This window comes from Theropithecus gelada, chromosome 14 (assembly GCF_003255815.1).
Source record: "Theropithecus gelada isolate Dixy chromosome 14, Tgel_1.0, whole genome shotgun sequence".
NCBI classification, from domain to species: domain Eukaryota; kingdom Metazoa; phylum Chordata; class Mammalia; order Primates; family Cercopithecidae; genus Theropithecus; species Theropithecus gelada.
In genome coordinates, this window is record NC_037682.1 from 95,199,409 (window position 1) to 95,225,828 (window position 26,420).

At 34.7% G+C, this 26,420-nt stretch overlaps 1 protein-coding gene across 2 annotated transcripts in view; it reads left to right on the forward strand.

Annotated features, from left to right (window-relative positions):
• The window catches only part of DYNC2H1 (dynein cytoplasmic 2 heavy chain 1), a 357,072-nt gene that overhangs the window by 181,074 nt on the left and 149,578 nt on the right, over window positions 1–26,420 (forward strand). For both annotated transcript variants that reach the window (XM_025357391.1, XM_025357392.1), the window contains 5 exons: window positions 9,858–10,018; window positions 11,364–11,489; window positions 15,107–15,217; window positions 19,233–19,388; window positions 24,875–24,950. In XM_025357391.1, the coding sequence (XP_025213176.1) occupies window positions 9,858–10,018; window positions 11,364–11,489; window positions 15,107–15,217; window positions 19,233–19,388; window positions 24,875–24,950 (630 nt within the window). The remainder of the gene's footprint in view (window positions 1–9,857; window positions 10,019–11,363; window positions 11,490–15,106; window positions 15,218–19,232; window positions 19,389–24,874; window positions 24,951–26,420) is intronic.

The following is a 26,420-nucleotide window of genomic DNA, read 5'->3' on the forward strand; positions in this document are numbered from 1 at the left end:
TAAGAATCCTTTTCTTTTAAATTGAAGAATTCCCTTTAGCATTTCTTATAAGATAGTTCTGGTGTTGGTGACATTTTTTAGCTTTAGTCTGCCTAGGGAAGTTTTTATTTCTTTTTTATGTTTGAAGGATGATGTTGCTGGATATAATATTCTAAGTTGGAAGCTTTGTTTTGCCTTTAGCACTCTGAATATGCCATCCCCCTCCCTCCTGGCATGTGAGGGTTCCACCGAGAAATGTGCTGCCAGACACATGGAGCTTCTTTATATGTTATTTGCATCTTTTGTCTTGCTGCTTTTGGAATCTTTTCTTTGTCCTTGGCCTCTAAGAGTGATTATTATATGCCTTGAAATAGTCTTATTTAGATAGAATCTGTCGGTGATTTTGACTGTCTTGTACCTGAATATTCTTACCTTTCTCTATGCTAGGCAAGTTCTCTGTTACTATTTCTTTGAATAAACTTTATATCCTGAGCTCTTTCTTTACATCTTCTTCAAAGCCAATAACTTATAGATTTGTCCTTTTGAAGTTATTTTTTTAGATCTTGTAGACATACTTCATCCTTTTTATTCTTCTTTCTTTTTTCTCCTCTATATTTTCATGTTTTCAAACTCACTAATGTATTCTTCTGTTTGATAAATTCTGCTATTGAGACACTGATGCATTTTTCAGTTTGTCAATTGTATTTTTCAGCTCTAGGATTTGATTTGTTTTATAAAATTATTTGAATCTCTTTGTTAAATTTCTCTGATATAGGCCAGGTGCAGTGGCTCACACCTATAATCTCAGCACTTTGGGAGGCCAAGTTGGGCAGATCACTTGAAGTCAGTAATTCAACACCAGCCTGGACAACATGGTGAAACCCCATGTAAAAATACAAAAATTAGCCAGGCATGGTGGCAGGCACCTGTAATCCCAGCTACTCAGGAGGCTGAGGCAGGAGAATTGCTTGAATCTGGGAGAGGCGGAGGTTGTGCTGAGCTGAGATTACACCACTGCACTCCGGCCTGGGCCAGTGAGACTGTCTCAAAAAAATTTTTTTCTCTGATATAATTCTGATTCATTCTCTGTGTTATCTTGAAGTTCATTGCGTTTCCTCAAGACAACTATTTTGAATTTCTTGATGGAGAGGTTACATATCTCTGTTACTTCAAGATTGGTCACTGGTGCCTTATTTAGTTCATTTGCTGAGGTCATGTTTTCTTGGACGTTTCTGATGCTTGTGGACTTTCATCATTGTCTGGACATTGAAGAGTTAGATATTTATTCCAGTCTTCAGAGTCTGGACTTGTTTTTACCTGTTCTTCTTGAGAGGGCTTTCTAGGAATCCAAAGGAGACTGAGTGTTGTTACCTAAGCCCGTTTTCACTAAAGCTGTTTTAGTACTATTGGGAACCCTAAGCCCAAGAACTCTATGACTCTTGCAGACTCCTAGAAACACAGCCTTGGTGGACTTGAGGAAGATAAGGGAGAATTTTCTGGGTTCCTAGACAAAATCTTTTGCTCTCTTTCCTCTCTTTCCTCCAAGCAAAAGGATTCTCTCTCTATGCTGGGTTGCCTAGAGTTTGGGGAGAGTTGATATGGGCTCTGCCTTGACCACCACAGCTGGTACCATGCTGAGTCATACCTGAAGCCTCAAGCCTTCCAGACCAGCACAGTACTGAGGCTTGCCCAAGGCCTGTGACAACTACTGCTTGGCTGTCACTGATGTTCATTCAAGGCCTGAGGCTACCTTAGTCAGCAGGTTGTAAGCCAGCAGATTCCCTTCTGGCCCAGAATGGATCTTGAAACATCAACTAAGGAGCAAAGGCCTGGAATCATAGGCTTCAGGAATCTTCCTGGTGCTTTATTTTCCTGTGACTGGGCTTTTGTCCAATTTGCAAGACATAGTCCTCTGTACTATTCTCTCACCTTCCGCCGAAGAGAAGGAACCTGTCCATGTGCTGCATTGCCTGGAGTTGAGGGAGTGGTGATGCAAGTACTCTTGTGGGCTGCTGCAATTGGTGTTACACAGAGTCACACCCCAAGCCCACTGCTATGGACACCAGAATAGCACCAAGGCTTGCCCAAGGACTGCAGTCACTGTGTCCTGACTGCTACTCAGATTTATTTGGGCCCTCAGGCCATTTAATTAGCTAGTGGTAAAGATGACTGGAACTTGGTTTCTTCCTGCTGAAGCAGAGGACTTCCCTCTGGCCCAGGGCTGCTTTATATGCTCCTTCCATGGGCACTGGTAGAATTCTGCCTGGTAATGAGGAGAAAATTAAAGAAAGAAAAAGAAAAAGGAAAAGAAATAAGCTTTTCTGTATTAGGCTGACTTATCCCAGAGGCAGCAACAAGCACAGCGCAGACTCAGGAAAAGCCTCGATAAACACTATCTGAGAAACTAGGACACAAAGGAATGTGCTCTGGAGACTCTCCCAGTTCTCCCTCAACATAGGAAGGAGAAAAACAAAATTTCCTTTCTCTTATGGTATGAGTTTATAGATTCCTGTTCTCTGTAACTAGTAGCTTCAAGTATTCTGTTTTATCTAAGCAGTACAATGAAGCTCATGAACCATCTGAGCAGACCTGAGCTACAGCCACCTGGGCACCGTAGTGAAGGTTATGAGATAAGCCCATGCAAGACACTTGAGCAAAACCTAGGTAACAGCCATCTGGGCTGAGTAGCAAGGGTCATGTGTAATTCTGGGTTATGCACCTGTCACAATTTGATTAACTGTCTTCGTTCTGCCTCTGTATCCTTGCTTTCATATCACTGCAATCCTGCTTCAAGCTAGCCCACTCCCTTTTTGAAGTGTGTATAAAGGTCAAGAGCTGTCTTTTTTCTGGGCCCAGTCTCAGGATTTTAATCCAGTGGGTCTGAGTGCACTCAATAAAATCCTCCTGCTTTACTCCGAGGTCTCTCTTGTCCCCCGATTCCTGCAACAGTATTGTGTTCTGCTCAGTGACTGGACCACACTGAATTCCAATGTAAAGTCACACTCACTTCACTTTCCTCCCCTATGCACACAGATTCTCTCTGTGCTGTGCTGCCTGTGGTTGGGGAAGGAGTGGTATAGGCAATCCAAGACTATTTTTCCTACTCTCTTCAATGCCTCTTTCCTTGTGATTCTATTGAAATCAGCTGCTGTGATCACTCACTAGATTTTTTGGTTCATATGAGGGTGTTTTCTTATGTGGATAGTTATTCAGTTTGATGTTCCTGCAGGGGACAATTGCTGGAAGATTCTATTTGTCCATCTTGCTCTGCCTTCTTCTTAACTGTTGATCCTAAAGACTACAGTAGTTGGAAAAAAAGATACTGGTGTCCATGTTTGGAAATGCTTTTGAATATGCTTTATCTTGTTACTGTAACAATTAACATGTTCACAAATTTGGATACACATGGTGAGTAATCACTGTGTAATACACATCTAAGAATATGGAAAACAGTTGTCCCTGTATTTAGCATTAAGATTAGTTGAAGTAGCCTTTTACTAGCATTTTTGAGAAAATAGAAGCAGTAAGACAAAAATTCTTCATTTCCCATCAACACATCTACCATTTGCATTAGTACTCATTCTCATTCTGCTTTCCTTTCTCTTACTATGAAAGAATATCTTAGCTGTAATCAAAGGTCAACTCATTTACTGTTTTCTTCTTCATTTCTGCCATTATCATCTTCTCCCACATCATGAATTTCACCATCTTTGCTGGATCATTTTTTTCAGCATACAAATATATTTTAGTATCATCTGTCTTAAAAATACCTCCCTTGGTCTCAGACCCTTTTCTAGCCAGTATCCTATTTTTCACTTCTTTCTAAACTCAAAGTTGTCCATTTCTTTCTTTATAGAACACATTCTTCTCTTGATTGTTATGTTTCTTTTTTCATTCCCCAACCCTCTTAGGCTGTTCCTTTTTACTTTCCTTTACTGGCTTCTTGTCTGCATGTCTTCTAAGTGTTAGAGTACTTTTCTTTTTTACTATAGTTTTGCCCTGGGTTTTATTCTTTCATTATTACATATTCTCCCTGTAGGCGACCTTACCCAATCCCTGGATTTAAATATCATTCTTAAATTATTGACTGTTGTATCTCTTATTTCCAGCCCTGAAATTCTAGGCTTGTGTATTTAATGCTTATGTGATGTTTTTGTATTAAAAACATCAAAAATAAATATCTCAAATTTAATGTGATCAGTACAGAACTTTTGATTTGTTTATACTATCATCCACTCAATTGTTTAATCCAAAACCCCAAAAGTACAGTCATGTGTTGTTAAAACAGTTGTTTAACAGTTTAACAGTGTTGTTTAACAAAAGTACAGTCATGTGTTGTTTAACAGTGGGGATGCATTCTGAGAAATGTGTCATTAGGCAGTTTCATTGTGTGAATATCATAGAGTGTACATAAACCTTGATTGTACACCCTCATACACACCTAGGCTATATAGTATAACCTATTGCTCTTAGGCTACAAACCTGTGCAGCACATTCATGTACTGAATGCTATAGGCAATTGTAACACAGTGGTAGGTATTTGTGTCTCTAAACATAGAAAAGATACAGTAAAAATACAGCATTATAATCTTATGGAATGACCATGGTATACATGGTCCATCGTTGATTGAAAAGTCATTGTGCAGCTCATGTAATTCTTTCCTCTCTTTTCTTTCTTTCTATACCCAACCTACCATCACATTCTTTTGGTTTCAACCCTAAAACTTATTCTGAATTCATTTTATTTGCTTTATTAGTACCAACCTAATACAAGCTATCATCAGCTCTCAATTACTGCCATACCTTTTATTTGTTGTCTCTATCTTCAGAATATATCCAGAATCCAGTCACTTCTCAGACCTTTAGGACTTTCTACCACTTTGTTTAAGCCATTTTTACATAAGCAAGATTATTACCATTCAGGCATCTATCCTTCCCCACTTGAAGTCTATCCTCAACATAGCAGCTTTTTGAAATATAAATTAGATCATATCATTCCTCTGCTCCAACTCTTCTGATGGAATGTGACATCTCATCTTCTTCAGAATCCTTACAATGTCCTACAAGGTCTTACCCTCAGATCTTATCTCCTAACACTCTTGACCCTTGCTCAGTTCTTTACCCACATAATTGTCTTTTTCTTGCTTTTTTACTGCTCTAAGTATGTTTCTGAAATATCAGAACCTTTGTACTTGCTGTTACTATTGCTCAAATGCATGTCAAAATAAAACAGGACACTTTTCAGAGAGGTTCTTAAGAGTTTTTTTCCTACTACCCATTTAGTCTTTAATAATATGGTCTTTGTGCCACATTGCACATGACCTTTCCTACTGATTTTATAGTTTGACTATCAACTCTTTGAAATACTTATGGTACTATTTCATCTCCAGGTCAAGTGACATTTAAGGTTTAATGGCATTAATTAAAAACCTCATGTTATTTATATATTCAGATGCTTTGAAAGTTTAATACACTTCTAAAATCATACTCTTTCTAAGCAAAAATTATGTTTACTATTTTATGGCTGTATGACTTTGTATTTGGTCAAGTAGCTTTATTAAATTGTTTTCATGTAAAATTGGAGTTTTTATTTCATGAATAAGTTTTAAAAATTCAAATCACTGGAGAACAACAGGCACTTACCTCTTTTTAATCAAATTTTAGAGCTTTGATTTTAAATGTAATTTCTCAAGCATCATTCATATGGAAAGATCCTTATTAAGTTTTAGCAACTGTTTTAATAATCTATAAACCTTAAAAATAGTAAATTAAAAAGATGTATTTATGGAAGTAGTTTTGATTTGAAGATTTAAATTAGTATAGCAATCCTCAAAGCTTTTAGGGATGCCTGTTTAATAAGATTCTACAAAGCAAGACTTATGTGCTGGCAAAATCTACTACATTACTTTTTTAAAATGGTACTGACCAGATGAAAGTATTCTTACTTCTGTAATTCTGATGTAATTTTGACTTAAAAAAAACTATTATGAGGAGTATATTATGCTATGTGTATTGAGAATGTATTGAGGTATTGGGAATGTAAAGAGACATGTCCCCATACAGTGCTGCAATAACTACAGGAACCAGAAATTTTTAAAGGTTCTTCATCCAAAAGTTTTTTTTGAACTATGCATCCTTCCTAGTTTTACAGTTCTGTACCTCTCTTATGGCATCATCCCATCCCATGTACCTTGCTTTCATAGCTCAATCTGTCTTATCAAGTCTGTGTCTAAAAGAAAGAAAGACTTAAGAATATTTGCATTCATTTTCTATTGCTACTAGAAATTTATCAGGTTTAAACAATGCCCAGTTATCATCTTCTGCAGGTCAGAAACCTGATGGGCTCACCAGGTTTCTTTGTTCCAAGTTTTGGAAGCCCTGGGGTAAATCCACTTCCAAACACATTAAGGTTCACAGCCCTATTCAGTTTTAGGACTGAGGTCTCCATTTTCTTTCTGTCTTTTGGTGTCATTCTCAGCTTTTAGATGCCAGTTGTTATCTAGCCCCCTTCCTCCGTCTTTAAAGCCAGCATTTGCAGATTGATTCCTTTGCATGCTTCATGTCTCTCCTGTTTCTCTTTTCTGCTACACTTCTTTGACTCTAACTAGAGAAACTGCTCCCCTTTTAAGGGGTCAATTGATTAGCTTGGCCCACGTGAATAACACAGGATAATCTTCTTACTTTTAGGTTCATGACCTTAGTTACATTTGCAAAGTCCCTTCACAGCAATACTTAGTTTAGTTTTTGATCGAATAACCAGGGCTTAGGATTCTTGAAAGAGATATCTTTAGAATTCTGCCTACCACAACATATTTGACTTTTTTACTTGTCTCTAGGGTTGAGTACTATTCCATTTCTAAAGCGTAGTTTCCCATTTAATTGGTTCACATATATTGGGTTAGGTAGTGGCTGCTGATTTTCCTCTTTTTACTGATGGTTGTGATACATTTTTACAATTGTTTTTTTCTCATAAAAGAAAGGTAATTTTATACATCTGATACTTATTAGCTCTTTGTTACCGAGGATGAGAGGAATGAAAAAGAATGAATCTATTATACTTACTATGTATAATAGTTTTGATAATTTGCCACTTTCTTTACTCAGGTACCTGCAAAGTACAGGAGTCAATTTGTCCTTTTTCAACTGCAAGTTATTTCTTTTTTATTATATCAATATTTTATTTGCATAAAATGCAATAAAGGTTTAAGTTATTCCTCTGTCTTATTCTTATTTTTTTGAAAGAAATGCTGTATTTATTTTTAAACTTATGGTCAGAATATCAGGTTCCAGTGATTTCCAAATAGTTTTGGAATCATAGTGCAATTTTTCATGCACAGTGCACATAATTCACAGTGCAATTATTATTTTTGGCTCTCTAACTTTATTAAATAGTTTTGAATGATTCGTATTGAGGAGTCTGATGGTATCATGAATCAGAATTATTTGGACTGATAAAACCAGTATACTCAGTTCACTTAAAGTGCAACAGAAATTTTGCTGGAGTTTTTTGGGCAGGATGGCTAACATCTAATTCCAAGTAATATGAATGTCACCTGTGTTACATTAAATGGCAAGGTATTTTTCATGATTTTTTTCTCCAACTCAAAATGTTTTATTGCTTTGAAATATTATGTAAAATGAATTAATGGAGATATATTTATATCCTGTGGGATTTTAAAATTAAAAGTTATAATTGAATTTGCTAGTCTCTGGATATAAAGTAGTGAAAGATTCAGTATGATTCTTGCCCACATGAAGTTTACAGTGTACATTGGTTAAATAAACAAGTGGTATGGTAATCTGCATTTTAGCTTTTTTAGACAGTTTTTGTATTGGCATATATTTTCCAAATAAAGCACACTTAAGTCAGCAAGTAGTTATTTTAAATGAAAATATTTTATATATTTTGACATTTTTATTGTATAATATATAGTAATTAGAGGAGTATCAGGAAATGCATAGACATGAAAAGAAAATGAGAAACACCTGCTATTCCATCATTAGCACTAATCATTGTTAACTTTTCTATGTATGCCTTTGCTTTCTTTTTATGCATGTAGAAGTGTATATATTACAATTTGGCATTATTGCCAAATCTCTTGAATAATCTTATTTCTCTGTATATTATCTTTGACCTCAACATGTTTGTAACTTCAGTTTCAATGTATGGCTATCAGAAATTACTCAGACTCCTGTTAGAAACTCAATTTCTTTCTACCAGTTTTTAGCTAGTATCAACAGCTACAATGAAAAGTCCTCGTACATGCTTCTGCATCCATATCCTGAATTGTTTCTTAAATTATTATAATTTTAATTACTGATCAAGGCCATGTACATTTTAAAGACTTTTGATACACTTTATTAAATCAGACAATATATTTAATTGGCCTAGATATTTATTGAATTTATGAATAAATAAGTGAATGCAAAATGAATAGAAATATTTCTTATGGCATTGCAAGTACATAAGAATTCTTTATTGCTAAATTTAAATTGCTAACAATTGAATAGTTGTTAGCAATTTAAACTTAGTTAAAAAGAAAATTTATAAAATATGCCTCTAAAAACAATTCATCAATTTTAAGTGGCTCTTGGAGTAAATTTCACCTGTTATTAGGAATATTTCTGACTTTGGAAATGCTTAGCATTATGGGTTGCTGTTGTGAAGAATAGACAAGGGTGCTGCTTTATGCATGAAATGTACCTTTTCAGGTTGGTTACCTAGAAATGTCTCTTTTGACCCATCATGATAACATTGAATTTATATTTTAAAGTGTTTACTATTCTTAATTCTTTAAAGATGTCCATATCTGAGGTGCAGTCTTGTCTATTCACTTCTACTTTTGAGAATATATGGAAGCCCTTCTTGCCCATGTACTCACTCAGTTACATACTCCTAATTTTTTCTTAATTTTTAAGTCCTGTGTAACACTCATTTTTACTCAATTCAAATAAGTATATTTTAAGTTATTAATTGACATGAGCCTTTTCAGTTTGGCTTTTATGAAATACATTAATAATGGCAACATTCAAGTTTTAGCAGAAGAGAGAGTATTAGTTTTCTTCCCCATAAAATTAATGTAATGATATTTGTTTTTCAGGATCATTGTATGGTTTAGATATCATTTAAATAAACTACCTGATATAATGCTTAGCATTCAGTAGGTGATGAATAAATGGCATTTGTTACAATTATTATACTTATTTTGCTTCCAAAGGACCTGTGGATTGCTTTATCCTTGTTTTACAATTGAGGAAACTGGGGCACAGTGCATTTTAATGATTTGCATAGGGTCATTTGGCTAACAAATATAAACTGACAGCTATGTATTTCTGTCTTAAGCATTCTTTTCACTACCCATACAGCCTTTTTTCCCCATGGGCATAAGAAATAACTTTTTGGCATGAAATCATTTACCCATATCATGAGAAATCTGATTCCCCATATGCATGACACAGAGTAGGCACTCAGCTATCATTAATGAATTGTATTGGACTAATGAGATATCTAGATTGATGGTTGGGTTTACTCTTCTCTTGCATTGTGGTCTCAATTTACAATACACCTACAGGCCTGTATTGTGGTCTCAATTTACAATACAGATGTTAAATGTGGTAATCAGGGTACCTACCTCATAGCATTGTAATAATAAGATGATGCCATACATAGAAAACATTTAGAAAAATGCCTGGCATCTTAAGCATAAAACAGACGTTAACTCTTACTAGTATATGATTTTAGAGTGGAAAACCTTTAATATATGATGAGATTATAACTCACCTGGGTATTCTCTATTATATATCATATAATTAGATTTAATAAACTTTTTAACAATGCATACTGCTTTTATTTTTAATTTTTAAAATATATCTTTTAGGACTGAAAGAGGTGTCCCCACTGCCTCTAAATCTCAAACGTTTATACAAAGAGACACTGGAAATTGAACCCATCTTGATAATTATTTCTCCGGGTGCCGATCCTTCTCAGGAACTTCAAGAACTTGCTAATACTGAAAGAAGCGGCAAGTGTTATCACCAGGTAAGTACATATTGTCCCGCTGTTTTTGTCTTTGCTATTGCTGTTCCAGCACTTGATGATATTGGTCAAATGAACGTTTTTGGTTGTGATAAGCCAAATAATGCCCCGAAAAATGTCTATGTCCTAATCCTCAGAACTGTGGATATGTTATTTTCCATGGCAAAAGGAACTTTGCTGATATAATTAAGGATCTTCAGATGGGACGAGTAGCCTGAATTAGCCAGGTGGACCCAATATAAAATCACAAAGGTTTTTTTTTTTTTTATAAGAGGGAGACAGGTGAGTCAAGAGCGAAGATAGGAGATACGATGATCCAAGTAGAGGTCAGAGAAGAGAGAATATGCTGTGCTACTGGCTTTGAAGATGGAGGAACGGGCCATAAGCAAAGAAATGTAGGTGGCTTCCAGAAACTGGAAAAAACAAGGGAAGAATTATCTTTTAGAGCCTTTAGAAAGAACATAGCCTTATAGTAGTACCTTTATTTTCAAACCCAGAACCTTGATTTTAGGCCGGTGAGAAACTTCTGGCCTCCAGACATTTAATGATAATTTAAGGCACTAAATCTGTTGTAATTTCTTAAAGCAGCTATAGGAAATTCATACATTTGCTTTCATTTTGAGAATTACTTTTAAAATTTTACTTGGATGCTTTTACGATAAATCACAGTAATGTTTATTTACACTTTATTTACCTAAACTGAAAGAAATACATAAAATTTTGAGTAAAATGTATTCATTGTAATGCAATTTTTTTTCCCTGAGGTAGGAACTTTTGTTTGTTCCGGGTGTCTCCTTTTTTTCAGTTTGCATGTAAATTTGAAAATGAAATGTATTAATTCACCCTCAATGTTTAACAAGTGAATGCATCTTTTTCACCGGGAAAATAATTAATAATGATTTTTTAAACAACTGAATACTTCATAGCAACCCAAAATTGAAAAGTAAAAATTTTACAAAGAAAAATATAAATGAAATATAGCAAAATAGTAGCGCTGTTAGGCTCAGGTGTGCAGGTTTTGCACTAATAGAGAGTTCTGGTCAATCATAGTAGATTAGGTCTATATTAGGTCAATATATTCAGGTATCAGTGAGGTGTCTCAGGAAGGGGAGGTCTACAGATTGTACCTGTTACTAGTGATTCTGGCAGGAAACTTAAACTATTCATATAAGCTTTTAATTATTTAAAGAAGATTAATTTCTGGTACTAGTTTGATTCTTCTTCCAAATTTATTATTAAAGCCAGTTAGGAAGGTTTGGGGATTACTATTATTGAATCTCATACCGTTATATTATAACATGTTAGCAGATCTGTTTTTTAAATTTTGTTTGTTTTTTTGCTTTTGCAGGTTGCCATGGGTCAAGGTCAAGCTGATTTAGCAATTCAGATGCTAAAAGAATGTGCCCGCAATGGAGACTGGCTCTGTTTGAAGAACTTACATCTTGTGGTATCTTGGCTGCCAGTTCTGGAAAAGGTAGATTCAGATAAATGTGGTACAGATAATATCTATTGTACTCAACTTAGTAATCTCCAAGGGACATCAGTATTAAAATGTCATGCATTAATTATGATGATTTAAAAAGTAGTATTTGAGAAATTTTAGATTTAAATATTTCCTAAATATGTACAATTATGCAAAATAAGATATTAATAGGAAGTCTATAAAAATCTTTTTTTAAGGGCATATAAGAGAAGCCAAGACATTTTTAATGAAGATTGACAGGGAAGCTTGGAAGAAATATTTATACCATTAGTTTCTTTTTATGCTCCTGTTCTCTTGGTCTGTATTGGGAGAAGAGACATAATAGGGTGTCAGAGGGAACTGCCTCACTTCCTATGGCTAATGAAGCTAGAGAGTAAACTGAAGCAAATGTTTCATTTATCTCAAATGGACTCAGGAGAAAAATAGTCTTAAGACCAGACAAGTCACTGGATAGGCTTTACATGCAAACCTAGATTTTATTCTGGTGCTTATTTAAGAAAGATGAGTAGGGTCTTGGGTAGTTAGAGATGATTCTGAAGAGATATTCCTTGAAAGCCAAATGGGATTTTGCTAAGTATAGGCAAAGAAAGGATATCATGATTTTAATTCCATCAGCACAAGCAGAGATAGTGCTGGGGATGTTCATCCCTAGTACAAGGAATGAAGAGATGTCCTTGATAGTGCTAGAGGGGCAGGCCAGGCAGGGAAGTGTGGGGAAATTGAGTTAGATGACTAGGAAAGAGCTAGTTTATGGAATACACTGAGAACCATGCAGAAGATTTTGGAATTTTTGTCCTGGGACTTAGAGAGCCAAAGGAGGTCCTTAACAGAGAAGTTTATTTATTCTGGCAGTAGTATATAGTATAGAAGCAAACAGAATAGAGTAAATTGAGGGAGGTCCTGCCCTAGTTGTGAGGTATTAAAAATTTCTGCAGTCCTAATTAATTGGCAACTACACACTTCCACAAATATAGTCAATAAATTTTTGATGAATAAGTTAATGAGTAAGTGAATGAACTGATGGACCATGGTGATTCATGATTCATTACCTGTAATCAAGAGGAGATACAGATTTTAGACTATGAATATTCATGTAATTATATTATGGCTTTCTGTAAAAATTACTAGTGTGTAAAAATATAATTTTTTTTTTTTTTTTTGAGACAGAGTCTCACTCTGTCCAGCCCAGTCGCCCAGGCTGGAGTGCAGTGGTGCGATCTCGGCTCACTGCAAGCTCCACCTCCTGGGTTCACACCATTCTCCTGCCTCAGCCTCCTGAGTAGCTAGGACTACAGGTGCCCGCCACCACGCCTGGCCAATTTTTTTGTAGTTTTTGTAGAGATGGGGTTTCACCGTGTTAGCCAGGATGGTCTTGATCTCCTGACCTTGTGATCCGCCCACTTCGGCCTCCCAAAGTGCTGGGATTACAGGCGTGAGCCACCGTGCCCAGCCAAAAATATAAAATTTATGTCTGATAAATCATATATGTTTTGTTTTGTTTTGTTTTTGAGACAGAATCTTGCTCTATTGCCCGGACTGGAGTTCAGTGACACAGTTTTGGCTCACTGCAACCTCCACCTCCCGAATTCAAACGATTTTCGTACCTCAGCCTCTGAAGTAGCTGCAATTACAGGCATATATCACTATGCCTGGCTGATTTTTGTATTTTTAGTAGAGACAGGGTTTTGCCATGTTGGCCAGGCTGATCTCGAACTCCTGGCCTCAAGTGATCTCCTGCCTCAGCCTCCCAAAGTACTGGGATTGCAGGTGTGAGCCACCGCCCCTGACCTGATAAATCATACATGTTTTAAGATATATAAAGAAGACTGGTGAATACTTGTACTGCTTTCTGTGTCAAACAGTTGATTGATAGCTACTAATCTATGTAAAATATAGTTATTATCTTGAAAGCACATCTTAATTAGAACTCTTAGAAACAGTACATAATATTATATAATTTTTAAAATAACTGATTATTATTTGCTTTTCTATTAGTTTGAATGAATTGATTGGATATAAATTTATAAATTTATTGTAAATCCAACTATATCCAGCTATAAATCCAACTATATCACAATGTATTGTTTTACCTTTTAAATTTTTTTAGATGTACTAACCCAAAGCAAAGGTGTATATAAATTTTCCTTTTTAAAGTTATGAGGTGTAAATACATTTTGTCCTTTATAATTTTAAGCAAGCACAATGTTTTTGTGGCCGTTCTTTTGTCATTTTTTTTCATCATCTTAACTCTACATTTCATGTGATATTAAATGAATGTTAGTGTTTGACATCAATTATATTAAAATAATTTTTAGACTTCATTCTCTTTTAGAGCTATCAGAATTTCTTCTGTCATTTATTTATTCATTTATTAAATTTACAGATACTTGCTGAATACAAGAAAAAGCCAGAAATTGTGCCAGGTTCTGGTTACCTACAGAATTTGTACCTGCTCTCTGGGAACTTAATTTAGAAGAGACAGATCACATTAAGAACTATATTGTGGGATGAGGAATACTAAGGGAAAAATTTACAAAATGACATGGGTGATTAAACCTGCTTTGGATTGTGGTAGTGAAGAGTTGGAGAAGATATTCCCCTAAGACACGATATTTAAATTATATTTTGACAGATAAGTAATAATTTGTCAGATTACAAAGAGAATAATAGGCAGAGAAAATATGATGAGTATAGATAGTCATAAGAGTCTGGATAAATGACTAAAGCCCACAGTATGAGAAAGCATGGGCAGATTAATTTGTATGGTGAAGTTTTGAATTTATATTACAGGCCATAAGGTGCTACTAAAAATTGTAAATAAGGGAATTAATATCATTATATAACTCTGTAGAAGCAAGAATTAAAGCAGTGAGAATCTAAAGACTTTAAGAAGGCTGGTAGTGCCGGGGGCTGTGGCTCACGCCTGTGATCCCAGCACTCTGGGAGGCCGAGGTGGGCGGATCACGAGGTCAGGAGATCGAAACCATCTTGGCTCAGACGGTGAAACCCCGACTCTACTAAAAAATACCAAAAAAAATTAGCCAGGCTTGGTGGCAGGCGCCTGTAGTCCCAGCTACTAGGGAGGCTGAGGCAGGAGAATGGTGTGAACCCGGGAGGTGGAGCTTGCAGTGAGCCAGAGATCGTGCCACTGCACTCCAGCCTGGGTGACAGAGCGAGACTCCGTCTTTGTGGGGGGAGGGAAAAAAGAAGGCTGGTACTTTAGGCATAGCAATTATAGCTAACACTTATTTTGAACTTACTATGTATCAGGTACTGTTTTGGTACTTACACAATTCTATGTGATAGGTACTATTATTATCCTTGTTTAGAGATGGAATAAGTCAAAGAGCCCAAGGTCACCTAGCAGGTTAGTGACAAGGTTCAAATTTCAACCCAGTCAGCATGACTTTAGATGCAGATTCTTATTCATTACACTGAGCTAGTAATAGAGAAAAGATAAAAATTTAAAGGAAATGTAACCAGAGCATAAGAAATATATCAGAATGTTACTGAAGTTTTAATTACAAATAGTTATTAATAGTATAATGATAAAAGAGAAATATTTGTGTGTATTTAAGTAAATTTTTATCATTGATTTTGTAAACAAGGAATTGAATACTCTTCAACCTAAAGATACCTTTCGTCTTTGGCTAACTGCAGAAGTTCATCCCAACTTTACTCCTATTTTACTACAGTCAAGTTTGAAAATAACATATGAGGTAAGAAGATTTAAAATTTGGATCTCTAGTCATATGAAAGCAGTAATCTATACATGACTTCTAAAACTTTGTAAACGACTATTACATAGAACACACAATTTCTTTTTACATTTAGATGAGGTATAATATACATAAATAGCATAAGATGATATAAAATACATTTAAATCTTTTCAAATTTTATTTTATACTTATGTTTTTGTTTTTATTGTGGTAAGAAACACATAACATGACATTTACTATCGTAACCATTTTTAAGTGTATAGTGCAATATGCACCTTGTTGTGCAATAGATCTCTAGAACTTTTTTTATCTTGCAAAACTGAAACTCTGTGACCACTGAAGAGCAACTCTTCATTTTGCCCTATCCTCTGGCAACCACCATTTTACTTTCTAAGAGTTTGACCACTTTAGCTACTTCATTTAGTAAAATCATGGATTATCTTTTTGTTATTTCACTTAACATAATATCCTCAAGGTTCATCCATGTTTTAGCATATGACAGGATTTCCTTTCTTAAGATAAAATAATATTTCATTGTATGTATATACCGTATTTTCTTTATCCATTAATCCATCAGTGGACATTTAGGTCTTTTACTTCTTGGCTGTTGTGAATAATACAGTGAACACAGGTGAGCACGTATCTCTTCACAATTCTACTTTCAATTGTTTTGGATATGTAGCCAGAAGTGGGATTACTGGATCATATGGTGATTCTATTTTTAAGTTTTTGATGGAACTTCATACTGTTTTTCATAGTGGCTACATCATTTTACATTCCCACTAGCACTGAACAGTTTCTCCACATCTTCACCAACAGTTTTCTCTGAGTGTGTGTGTTTAATAGTGGCCATCTGAGTGGGTCTAAGGTGATATCTGATTGTGGTTTTGATTTGCATTTCCCTGGTGATGAGTAATGTTGAGCATCTTTCATTTGTTTGGACATTTATATGTCTTCGGAGAAATGTCTTTTCAAATTCTTTGTCCATTTTTAAAATTATTTTTTTGCTGTTGAGTAGTATTAATAGTTCGTTATATATTCTGGATACTAATTGCTTAGTATCTTATCAGATGTATGCAAATATTCTCTCCCATTCTGTAGATTGCTTTTCACTCTGTTGATTGTTCCCAACCTCCCTGCCTTCCTTCTGTCCTTATGTCCATCCATCCTTGTATCTCTCTAACATGTAATGCTAGGTAGATCCAACCCAAACCTTATATAGCTAAAATTGTGTTTGTAATGATATTTTATGACTTGTCAAAGTCATAAATAAAATAGCAAACTATTAAAAATTTCATTTTATTAGTGTTTGTAACTACATGCTATTTTATTTTATTTTATTTTTGAGATAGGGTCTCACTTTGTCACCCAGGCTGGAGTACAGTGATGCTATCACAGCTCACTGCAACCTCAGCCTCCTGGGCTCAAGCAATCCTCCCATCTCAGCTTCCCGAGTAGCTGGAACTACGGGTGCTTCACCATGCCTGGCTAATTTTTTAATTTCTTTCTTTTTTTTTTTTTTTTTTTGAGAGACAAGGCCTCACTATGTTGCCCAGGCTGGTCCTGAACTCCTAGGCTCAAGCAATTCTCTTGTCTTGGCTTCCCAAAATGCTGGGATTACAGGCATGAGCCACCGTGCCTGGTCCTACCTGTTGTTTTAGATCGGTACTGCTCTTTTTCATCTGAAGGTGTTAGTTTCATTTAAGGAAGAAAAAGGATAAGCATTAATCCAGGAATGCAAAGATGATTTAATACAGGAAATATTTTAATTGAATGATTATAAGGTCTAGTAAGAAAGAACTTTCCCAGAATCTTCTCCAGCTACAATCCCGCTATACACTTCTACTCATCTATATCCTAGAACTGGATTGCATGAGCCGTGAGGGCGGGGGTATTTGTTTTGCTTGCATTTTTGAACTTAGCATATAATTCAAGGCCAAGTAAGAGGAATTCAGTACATATTTCAATAAGGGGGTATTATTATACCAGGTAAACTGTTCCTTGAATGTTTTAACGTGTGACCTTTTCTGGGATCTTTAAGAGATAATTTGATTACATTTTTATGGAAATTTTCAGTTTGATTTCAATTATCAGTGAACTTTTTTTTTTTATTTCTTGAATCACTATAGGAAATTTTAACTAAGCTTAGACTATTTGTGTAGTTCATTGAGATGTTCAAAATGATTATATGTATGTGCATATATATAATATAGACATATATTATCATTTTTTAAAATTGTTAAATTCACTTCATTATTTTTTTCTTTTTCCGATTAGTTGTCAGAGTTGTTTAAAAAATTTGTTTTCCAAAGAACTGATCCTTTACTTATGAATTTGCTTTTCCTGATTCTTTTCATTTCACTGAATTTTCTTTTTTCTGTTTTTCTTTCTAATGCTGACTTTAGATTTTTTTCTACTTTTATTCTTCCTGATTTCTTGAGTTGAATGCTTGTTTTGTATTTACTTGCATTCATACTGAAATTGTTCTAAGTCTGAATTTGCAGCTTAATATGTCTTTGGCTTTATTTCACAATTTTGGCATATTAGTGTTTTTGTTTCATTTTTCAGTCTGTATTTATATGTGATTTTCTCTTTAAGTGTATAGGATTTATTAATTTGCATGCTCTTTCGTGTAGTGCCTTTTTAAAATCTCTAAGTAGTTTGGTTTCCTATTAATGTCATGTTTTATTGAATAGTGTGCAGAAATTTGGCCTTATCTATGATAGTTTTTATAAATGTTTCATAAACATAAAAAGCTTTCATTTAAAAAGTGTAAATTTGCTAGGTACTTAATAGTTCAGTAGTGTATATATATATATATATATATTTTTTTTTTTGAGATGGAGTCTTGCTCTGTGGCCCAGGCTGGAGAATAGTGGTGTAATCTTGGCTCATTGCAACCTCTGCCTCCTGGGTTCAGGCAATTATCCTGCCTCAGTCTCCCAAAAAGCTGGGACTACAAGTGTGTGCCACCACACCTGGCTAAAATTTTTTATTTTTACAAAATAAATATATTTTATTTTTATTTTGTATTTTTAGTAGAGGCGGGTTTCACCATATTGGCCAGGCCGGTCTTGAACTCCTGACCTCAAGTGATCCACCCACCTCAGCCTCCCAAAGTGCTGGGATTACACCATGCCCAGCCGCCTTTTAAACAAGAAAGTCATTTTACTTATGAAATAACAATGAAAAGGATTTCAAAGGGGATGACTAATTTTTGGCATTCTGAAAGTATTGACCTGAATTTATTATTTTTATGTTAGAAACCATTTTGGAAGAACTATTTTACTTTTAGAACAAGCTAGTTAGAATAACTTGGGCAGAAAAACCCACATTATATATTTTTTAATATTAGAATTCTTTCTTGAGGGTGTTATTTTGCTATTTTTCCACGAACTTGAAACGTTATCATTTTGATAATTTGAAAAATAATGACAGATATGATGCATATGGATGAACATTTTTAAAAATTTTATACTACTCTGATATACAATTTCAGTTCCTGGATTTTTATTTGGGTTATGAACCTAGCAATGTTACATAATACTTTAAATTTGGACTAATGCACCAGGAAGATTAGTTGACATTCTATGTAAATGGTATTCGAATTCCTCATGGCAATTCAAATAGCAACTAGTGTGGGAAAACTGGCATATTAAACTCAAACACCTGTCCCATAACAATCAATATCACATTAGTATTGTAAGTGGTGATTTAGTGTCAATGAAAAAAAAATCTCTCAATCATCATATAAAACTTATTTGGTTATTTTGAATATTATCGTATATAGTTTTTAGTTTGAAAAATTATTCTGAATTTATATTTGGATGAACTGTTAGATATAAGCAATTTAAAACTAGTTTTACGTACATTTTGAAGTAACATAATAGTTTAACTCAAACCTGGTAATCAGTGAACATTTTTCTTTAAATTATGTTCTTAAATATGTTAAAATCTAATATATTTTACTTGTAGGATTTTAGCAATAGGATGTCCGTTGATTTTTTTCTTTAGTCACCTCCAGGTTTAAAGAAGAATTTAATGCGTACTTACGAGTCTTGGACTCCTGAGCAAATTAGCAAAAAAGATAATATACATCGAGCTCATGCTCTCTTCAGTCTTGCATGGTTTCATGCTGCATGTCAAGAAAGAAGAAATTATATTCCTCAGGTAAGTAAGACCATGTCTTGGATACATTCTAAGCTTTATATTTTTGTATGTTAAAATATTTTTGTGGCCAGCCCTCATGCCTGTAATCTCAGCACTTGGGGAGGCGGGCGGATCACCTGAGGTCGGGCGTTCGAGACCAGCCTGACCAACATGGAGAAACCCCATCTCTCCTAAAAATACAAAATTAGCTGGGCATAGTGGTACATTCCTATAAGCCCAGCTACTCTGGAGGCTCAGGCAGGAGAATTGCTTGAATGCAGGAGGTGGAGGTTGCGGTGAACCGAGATTGTGCCATTGCACTCCAGCCTGGGCGACAAGAGTGAAACTCCACCTCCAAAAATATATATATATATGTGTGTGTGTGTGTGTGTGCGCGTGCGTATTTATGTGTATGTGTATATATGTGTGTGTGTAAATTGCATCACTCTTCCATCTTTAAATTTTTCCCATCCTCTTTTTTCAACTTTGTCCACTTCTGTTGAGGAAAATCTCTCCTCAAACCGCCCTCCTAACCCTGCTCCCCTTTTAACCTCTCTATTTCAGTGCCATGTCAAACAAGAGCATAGGTTTTGGAGCTAGACAGACTTGCATTTGAATCCTGACTCGAGAGTTTCTTGCAGCGGTACCTTGGGTAAACTGTTTTAACTCCCAATAAGCATCAGTTTCCTCAACCGTAGAATGAGAATAACCATCATATTTACCTTTATTGTGGGCATTAAATGAAATAGTGTATGTGTGTGTATATATAGGTGTATACGTAGGTGTATATATGTGTGTATATATGTGTCTGTATACACGTGTGTATATATGTGTATATGTGTGTATATGTGTGTATATATGTGTGTATGTGTGTGTATATATGTGTGTATGTGTGTGTATATATAGGTGTATACATAGGTGTATATATGTGTGTATATATGTGTCTGAATATACGTGTGTATATATGTGTATGTGTGTGTATATATGTGTGTGTGTGTGTATATGTGTGTACGTGTGTGTGTATATGTGCGTATATATGTATATGTGTGTGTGTGTGTGTGTGTATAGTGGCACACGCCTGTAGTTCCAGCTACTTGGGAGGCTGAGACAGGAGAATCGCTTGAACCCAGGAGGCAGAGGTTGCAGTGAGCCGAGATCGCAGGCGACAGATCAAGACTCTGTCTCAAAAAAAAAAAAAAAAATTGTAATGTAGTATTAATAGCTAGGTTTACATATTTACATAATAATTTGGCTCATGACTTAAATTTATATCCTTAGTCTGATCTTTTCTGCTAATCTTCTAGACTGTATATAGTTAACTACTTCACATCTCATTGTATTAAAGTATTAAGAACAATTTGTGACCCATCATAAGCCCTCAGTGAGTGTTAGGTATCATTTTTATAGTTTATATTGCATAGATATCTCAAACTTCAAAACCTGAATTCCCCATACCCGTCAGTTCTTCCCAGTAAAAGCCATTGGTATCTGTCTACTTCCTCAGTCTACAAACTCAGGAGCTGTTCTTGATATGTTGTGTTTCATAGCTTTCCTATCCAATCCATCATCAGGTCTTATTAATTCTACTTCCAAAATATAATTTAAATATGAGGACTTCACCATTTTTAAGCCTCATCACCTCTCACCTGTACTACTTCCTGAATTAGTTTTCCAACTATTCTTCCTACTTTTTGCATTTAGCAACCAGAATTATCTTTCTAATATATGAATTTGGTTATTACTTTGCTTAAAATTTATCAAGTGGCTTTTTATCATACTTAGGGGAAACGTATGCAAATACCTTACCACAGTCCAGAAGAAAAGACCCATCTATCTCTTCAGCCTCCTCTCAGACACTTTATTTTTTATTTTTATTTATTTTTTATTTTTTTGAGACGAAGTCTCTCTCTGTCACCCAGGCTGGAGTGCAGTGGCCAGATCTCAGCTCACTGCAAGCTCCGCCTCCCAGGTTCACGCCATTCTCCTGCCTCAGCCTCCCTAGTAGCTGGGACTACAGGCGGCCGCCACCTTGCCCGGCTAGTTTTTTGTATTTTTTAGTAGAGACAGCGTTTCACCGTGTTAGCCAGGATGGTCTCGATCTCCTGACCTCGTGATCTGCCCGCCTCGGCCTCCCAAAGTGCTGGGATTACAGGCTTGAGCCACCGCGCCCGGCCTCAGACACTTTATGTCACTTGCATTCTACACTTCAGTCATGCTGGGCTTCTTTAAGGTCTTGAATCTATCTAGCTCTTTCTCACCAAAGGCTCTCTGTTACTGTCATCACAATCAATCAACTGCATTTTTTCCATTGCCACGGCAGTCGTATCTGGTACTAATGGTCAATTCTTGTTGCCAAATGTTTCTCTCAGCTGTAAATTACGTCACTCTTCCATCTTTAAATTTTTCCCATCTTTTTTTCAACTTTGTCCACTTCTGTTGAGGAAAATCTCTCCTCAAACCGCCCTCCTCACCCGGCTCCCCTTTTAACCTCTCTATTTCAGTGCCATGTCAAACAAGAGCATAGGTTCTGGAGCTAGACAGACTTGCATTTGAGTCTTGACTCGAGAGTTTCTTGCAGCGATACCTTGGGTAAACTGTTGTAACTCCCAATAAGCATCAGTTTCCTCAACTGTAGAATGAGAATAACCATCATATTTACCTTTATTGTGGGCATCAAATGAAATAGTGTATGTTTAGTGCTTAACACAGTGACTGGCTTGTAGCCTGTCAATAAACATTTGTCAAACAGATGAAATGGTAAATAATAATAGCATTGTGTTGTTTCTTATAGTATGTATACCACACTTATGGGGAGGACTCATTGATCAGAGTTAACTTGCTCAAATAATCACACCTAAAAAGTTTAGAGTTCCAAAATGGGTAGGCACATCTCCCTGTAAATCTTTTTTTTCCTAATTTCTCTGACCTCTGTCCTTAGCCTAATATATCAATTAATCCTGACTGATAGATGAACAATACTGATAGTGATTTACCTTTATTGAGAAAAGTTACATTAAAAATTTAGATTGTATTGTTTTTATATAGGCACATAGTATAAATAAAAATGAATAAAACGGTTTGTAATGAAATGTTACGTTCCTCCCTACTTACTTCCCTGCCATCCACTTTCTATTCTCAGAGGGTCCACTATTAACCATTTCTTGTTCATGCTTCAGAGAGTTTGTATGAATATACAAACATTTTATTAATTTATATATACATTTATGTTCTTTATAACTCAAACGGTAGGTGGTGTATTACAAACACAGCTCTGTACCTTGCTTTTTAAAACAATATATTTGACATTGTTAAGTGACAGTGTCTATTTAATGCCTAATTTTAAAATATTTTTTGTATTACATAATATTGCTATACTTTTTTAGCAGTTTTGTATTGTTGAAAGGGCATATACATTCTTTTCAACTCTTGCGATTATAAAAAAAGTTGCAATGGATATCCCTATGCATGCTTCATTTAACACCTATTCATAGCTGTTAGTTTTTAAATGTGGAATATTTGGGTCAAAGAATATATATATTTTTAGAAATCTATAAATATTACCAAACTTTTATCCATAGAGGATACAGCAATTCACTTTCCCATACAAAAAAAGGTTGAGAATGGCACTTTTTTTCATACTATACTTTTGTTCTCATAAAAATCATAACACTGGAGGTAAATGTAGACAAAATATATATACCTATGACATGGTCTCTAACAATAGAATTGTTAGAGACAATTTTTATTGTTAAAGACCATGTCATAGGTATATATATTAAGCAATATTGATAGCAACAGTTTTCTAATTTGGGGATTTTAAAAATATTGATCTTCAAGGTATTAAACATTTTTAAAAAATAAACTTTCACATATAAGGTCTAACAGAATGATATAAGAAATTTTATTAAGACTTTCGAATTGTTAGAAAGTTTAGATAAATATTAGAGGAATTTTGTTAATGGTTGATGGATACATATCCTTTACAGATCTTTAATTCTTAAATCTGCTAACTGAGCAAAATTTAAATCTTTTGTTTTCATAATATCCATAATATTCTTTTTTTTTTTTTTTAAAAAAAAGTGTCCAAATGCTATTGACCCCAAATTTACACATACAGCTCAGATAAACTTTCTAGGCTCTATGTTTGCCTATCTAACAGTTGACATATCCAGTTGGATGTCTCAAACATGTCTGAAAATTCACATATTCTGGATCAAGCACTAGAATTTAAGCTTCCCAAGTGCACAGATATTTGTCTCTTGTTCATTGCTATATTTTAATTGAACAAAACACGGCCTGGTGTATAGCAGTCCAAAACTTTATGTTTTTGTTTGATGTGTTTGTTTAAATGCTTTGTTAAACTTTTGTTTGGTGATCTCATGATATTCCTTCCCAAATCTTGTATTCTTTCAGTGTTTCACTTATTAAGAATGACATCATCCATTATCAATTTGAATGAGCAATAAGCTTAGAAGTCATTCTTAACAGCCCTCTTTTTGGTGTTTTCATACTCCATTACAATCCAATACAAAAATTCTGTTAGTTTTATTTTCCTAACGAGTTCTTAAATCTGTCTACTTTTATCTTTGTATGCCACCGCTCTCCCTATTAGGGTGACTTTCCCTCTCCTCTAGATTAGGTCAGATCTCTTTCATATGTGTGAAACATACTAAATGTTTCTCTCTGTCAGTTATTATCATTTTACAGTTGTCTATGTATTTGAGTGATTGTCTCCACCCCACCCTTTCCCACGTTTTACTGAAAGCTACATGAGGGCAGGGATAATTTTTTTGTTGATTATTATATTCCCAGAGCCTGACATATAATACATATTTTTACAGTATTTTTTGAGTGTTGAATGAATGAATGAAATTTGTATCAGTATTCCTAAATAATATCCAAGTCTAAATATATTTTAGCTTGAACTTATTTTATTACATAGAACTAGTCAATAGAAGCCATATAGAGATTATTTTGTTTCAATTTATTGTCTATACAATATAGAGCTCTATGAATATTCATTTTATACAGACATTTTAGCTATTATAGGTATATAATTTTAGTTGCAATGTGAATGCTTTGTGGGTTCAATATGAATGAATATACTGCTATGTGCTTTTGGGCTTTTTTTTTGTGCAGTATTTTTTGTATGTTTGTGGAGAAAATCCATAATTCTGAAGGATAAAATTATAGGAAATATCCCAATGTATATATAGTAATGAGAATAAAAAATTTAGTATACCAATTTGTTCTCTATGACTATGTTGCTACATAAATCACTAAAATTAGTATTGTATTATAAAGTACTTGTCGTGCTATGGCCAGTAAATTTTTTTTTAAATTTACTGTTATTTTAGATTTATTATGTGTTGGATTTTTAAAAAAATTATCAGGAGTTACATATTTTTTAAGTCTATATTGATCATTTTGTTTAAGGACAGTGATACATACATATATCTCTCTGAGTACTGTTTAGTTGTTTACTTAAAAAAATTGTTTTTTGACAGGGTTGGACCAAGTTTTATGAATTTTCTTTATCAGATCTTCGGGCTGGGTACAACATTATTGACAGACTTTTTGATGGTAAGTTCTAACAAAAATTTTAATCTTATATTAATAAAATATTTTATCTGAGGTCTTATTAACTATATGTTTTCTTCCAAAGTGGCTTAACTTCCTATCACAAAATTTGCTTTTGCTTTTTATTTTATTTTATATTTGACTGCTATACCTATGTTATCTGAGAGTTCTTATATGAATCTGTTCTTACATGGATTCTTCTTTCTGGAAGCAGAAAGCTAGAAAGACCTTGTTTTCACTTTGTGGCCTTCAAAAGTTTCAGGCGTTAACTGAATTTTTCAGATGTCTTTCAAGGGAACTGTTAAAATTCAGGAGTATAGCAGATTAAGATTAGTACCAAGGATTTGTGGAGTCATAATTAAATTACTAAGTAGGATTCAGGAAACAAGGTACAAATAATACATTGAAACAGAGCAGTAAATAAAGCCATGTAATCTGATGCCCTAAGTCCATCTAGCTATCAGCCTCCTTGAAAACAGGAACAGTTTAATCTCTAAAGTTTATTGTGCAGGGCCGAGGGAGGGGGACACTAGAGTTTAGACCAATGATGGATTAGAGAATAGAATATGATAATAGTAATCTCAAACTTAAAAATGTCACAAACAGATCTTTCAATTCCTGTCTCCTCCCCACCCCCAACCCTGCAACCCTGCCAAATACTTTTTCCTGATTCTGCCCCCGTTTCAGTAGATGGCCCACCATTCATGTATTAATAGTTGTTCAAGGCTAAAGCCTGTGAGTCACCCTGGATTCTTTTTTTTTTTTTTTTTCTCATGCTCAGACATCAGTGCTTTGGCAATTTCTATCCTTTGCAAATCGCATCATGATTCTATTCACTTCTTTTCCAAAGTGTTGGCAGTCCAAGCAATAATTTCTTACCTGGTCTTCCACTTTAGCACCCTTGCAAACATTCTTCATACCATAAAAAATTTTAGTTTTTAGAAATGCAAACCAAAGCATATAATTTTCCTGTTTAAAACTTATATCCATATTTGGCATCTTTATGTTCCTCAGACAAGCCAGACTTGTTCTTACTTGAAGGTTTTAATAGGTGTTCTTCCTTCTGTCTGAAATGCTTTCCTCCCAAATTTTCATATGGCTGCCTTCTTCCTATTGTTCATTTCTCAGCTTAGAGGTATCCTCTTGAGAAGAGAATTGCTTCTGGAGATTGATTTCTTACTGCTGAATCTGAAGTAATCCAATCATTCTCTATCCCTTTGTCTTGTCATATTGTCTTAATACATTAGTACTACCTGAATGTCTTCTTGTTTATTCATTTTTTTCTTATTTTGTTTCTCTCTTCCCACTAGAGCATAATCTGTTTTAAAGTAAGATCTTTGTCTTGTTTACTGTGTATATCCTTGAGGTTTATAACAGTGCCTAGCCCATCATAGGTACTCAATTATTATTTGAGTTAATAGCATCAGAAATTTTTTCTATAACTTGTCCTTGGCAAAAGGATAAGGATGGACA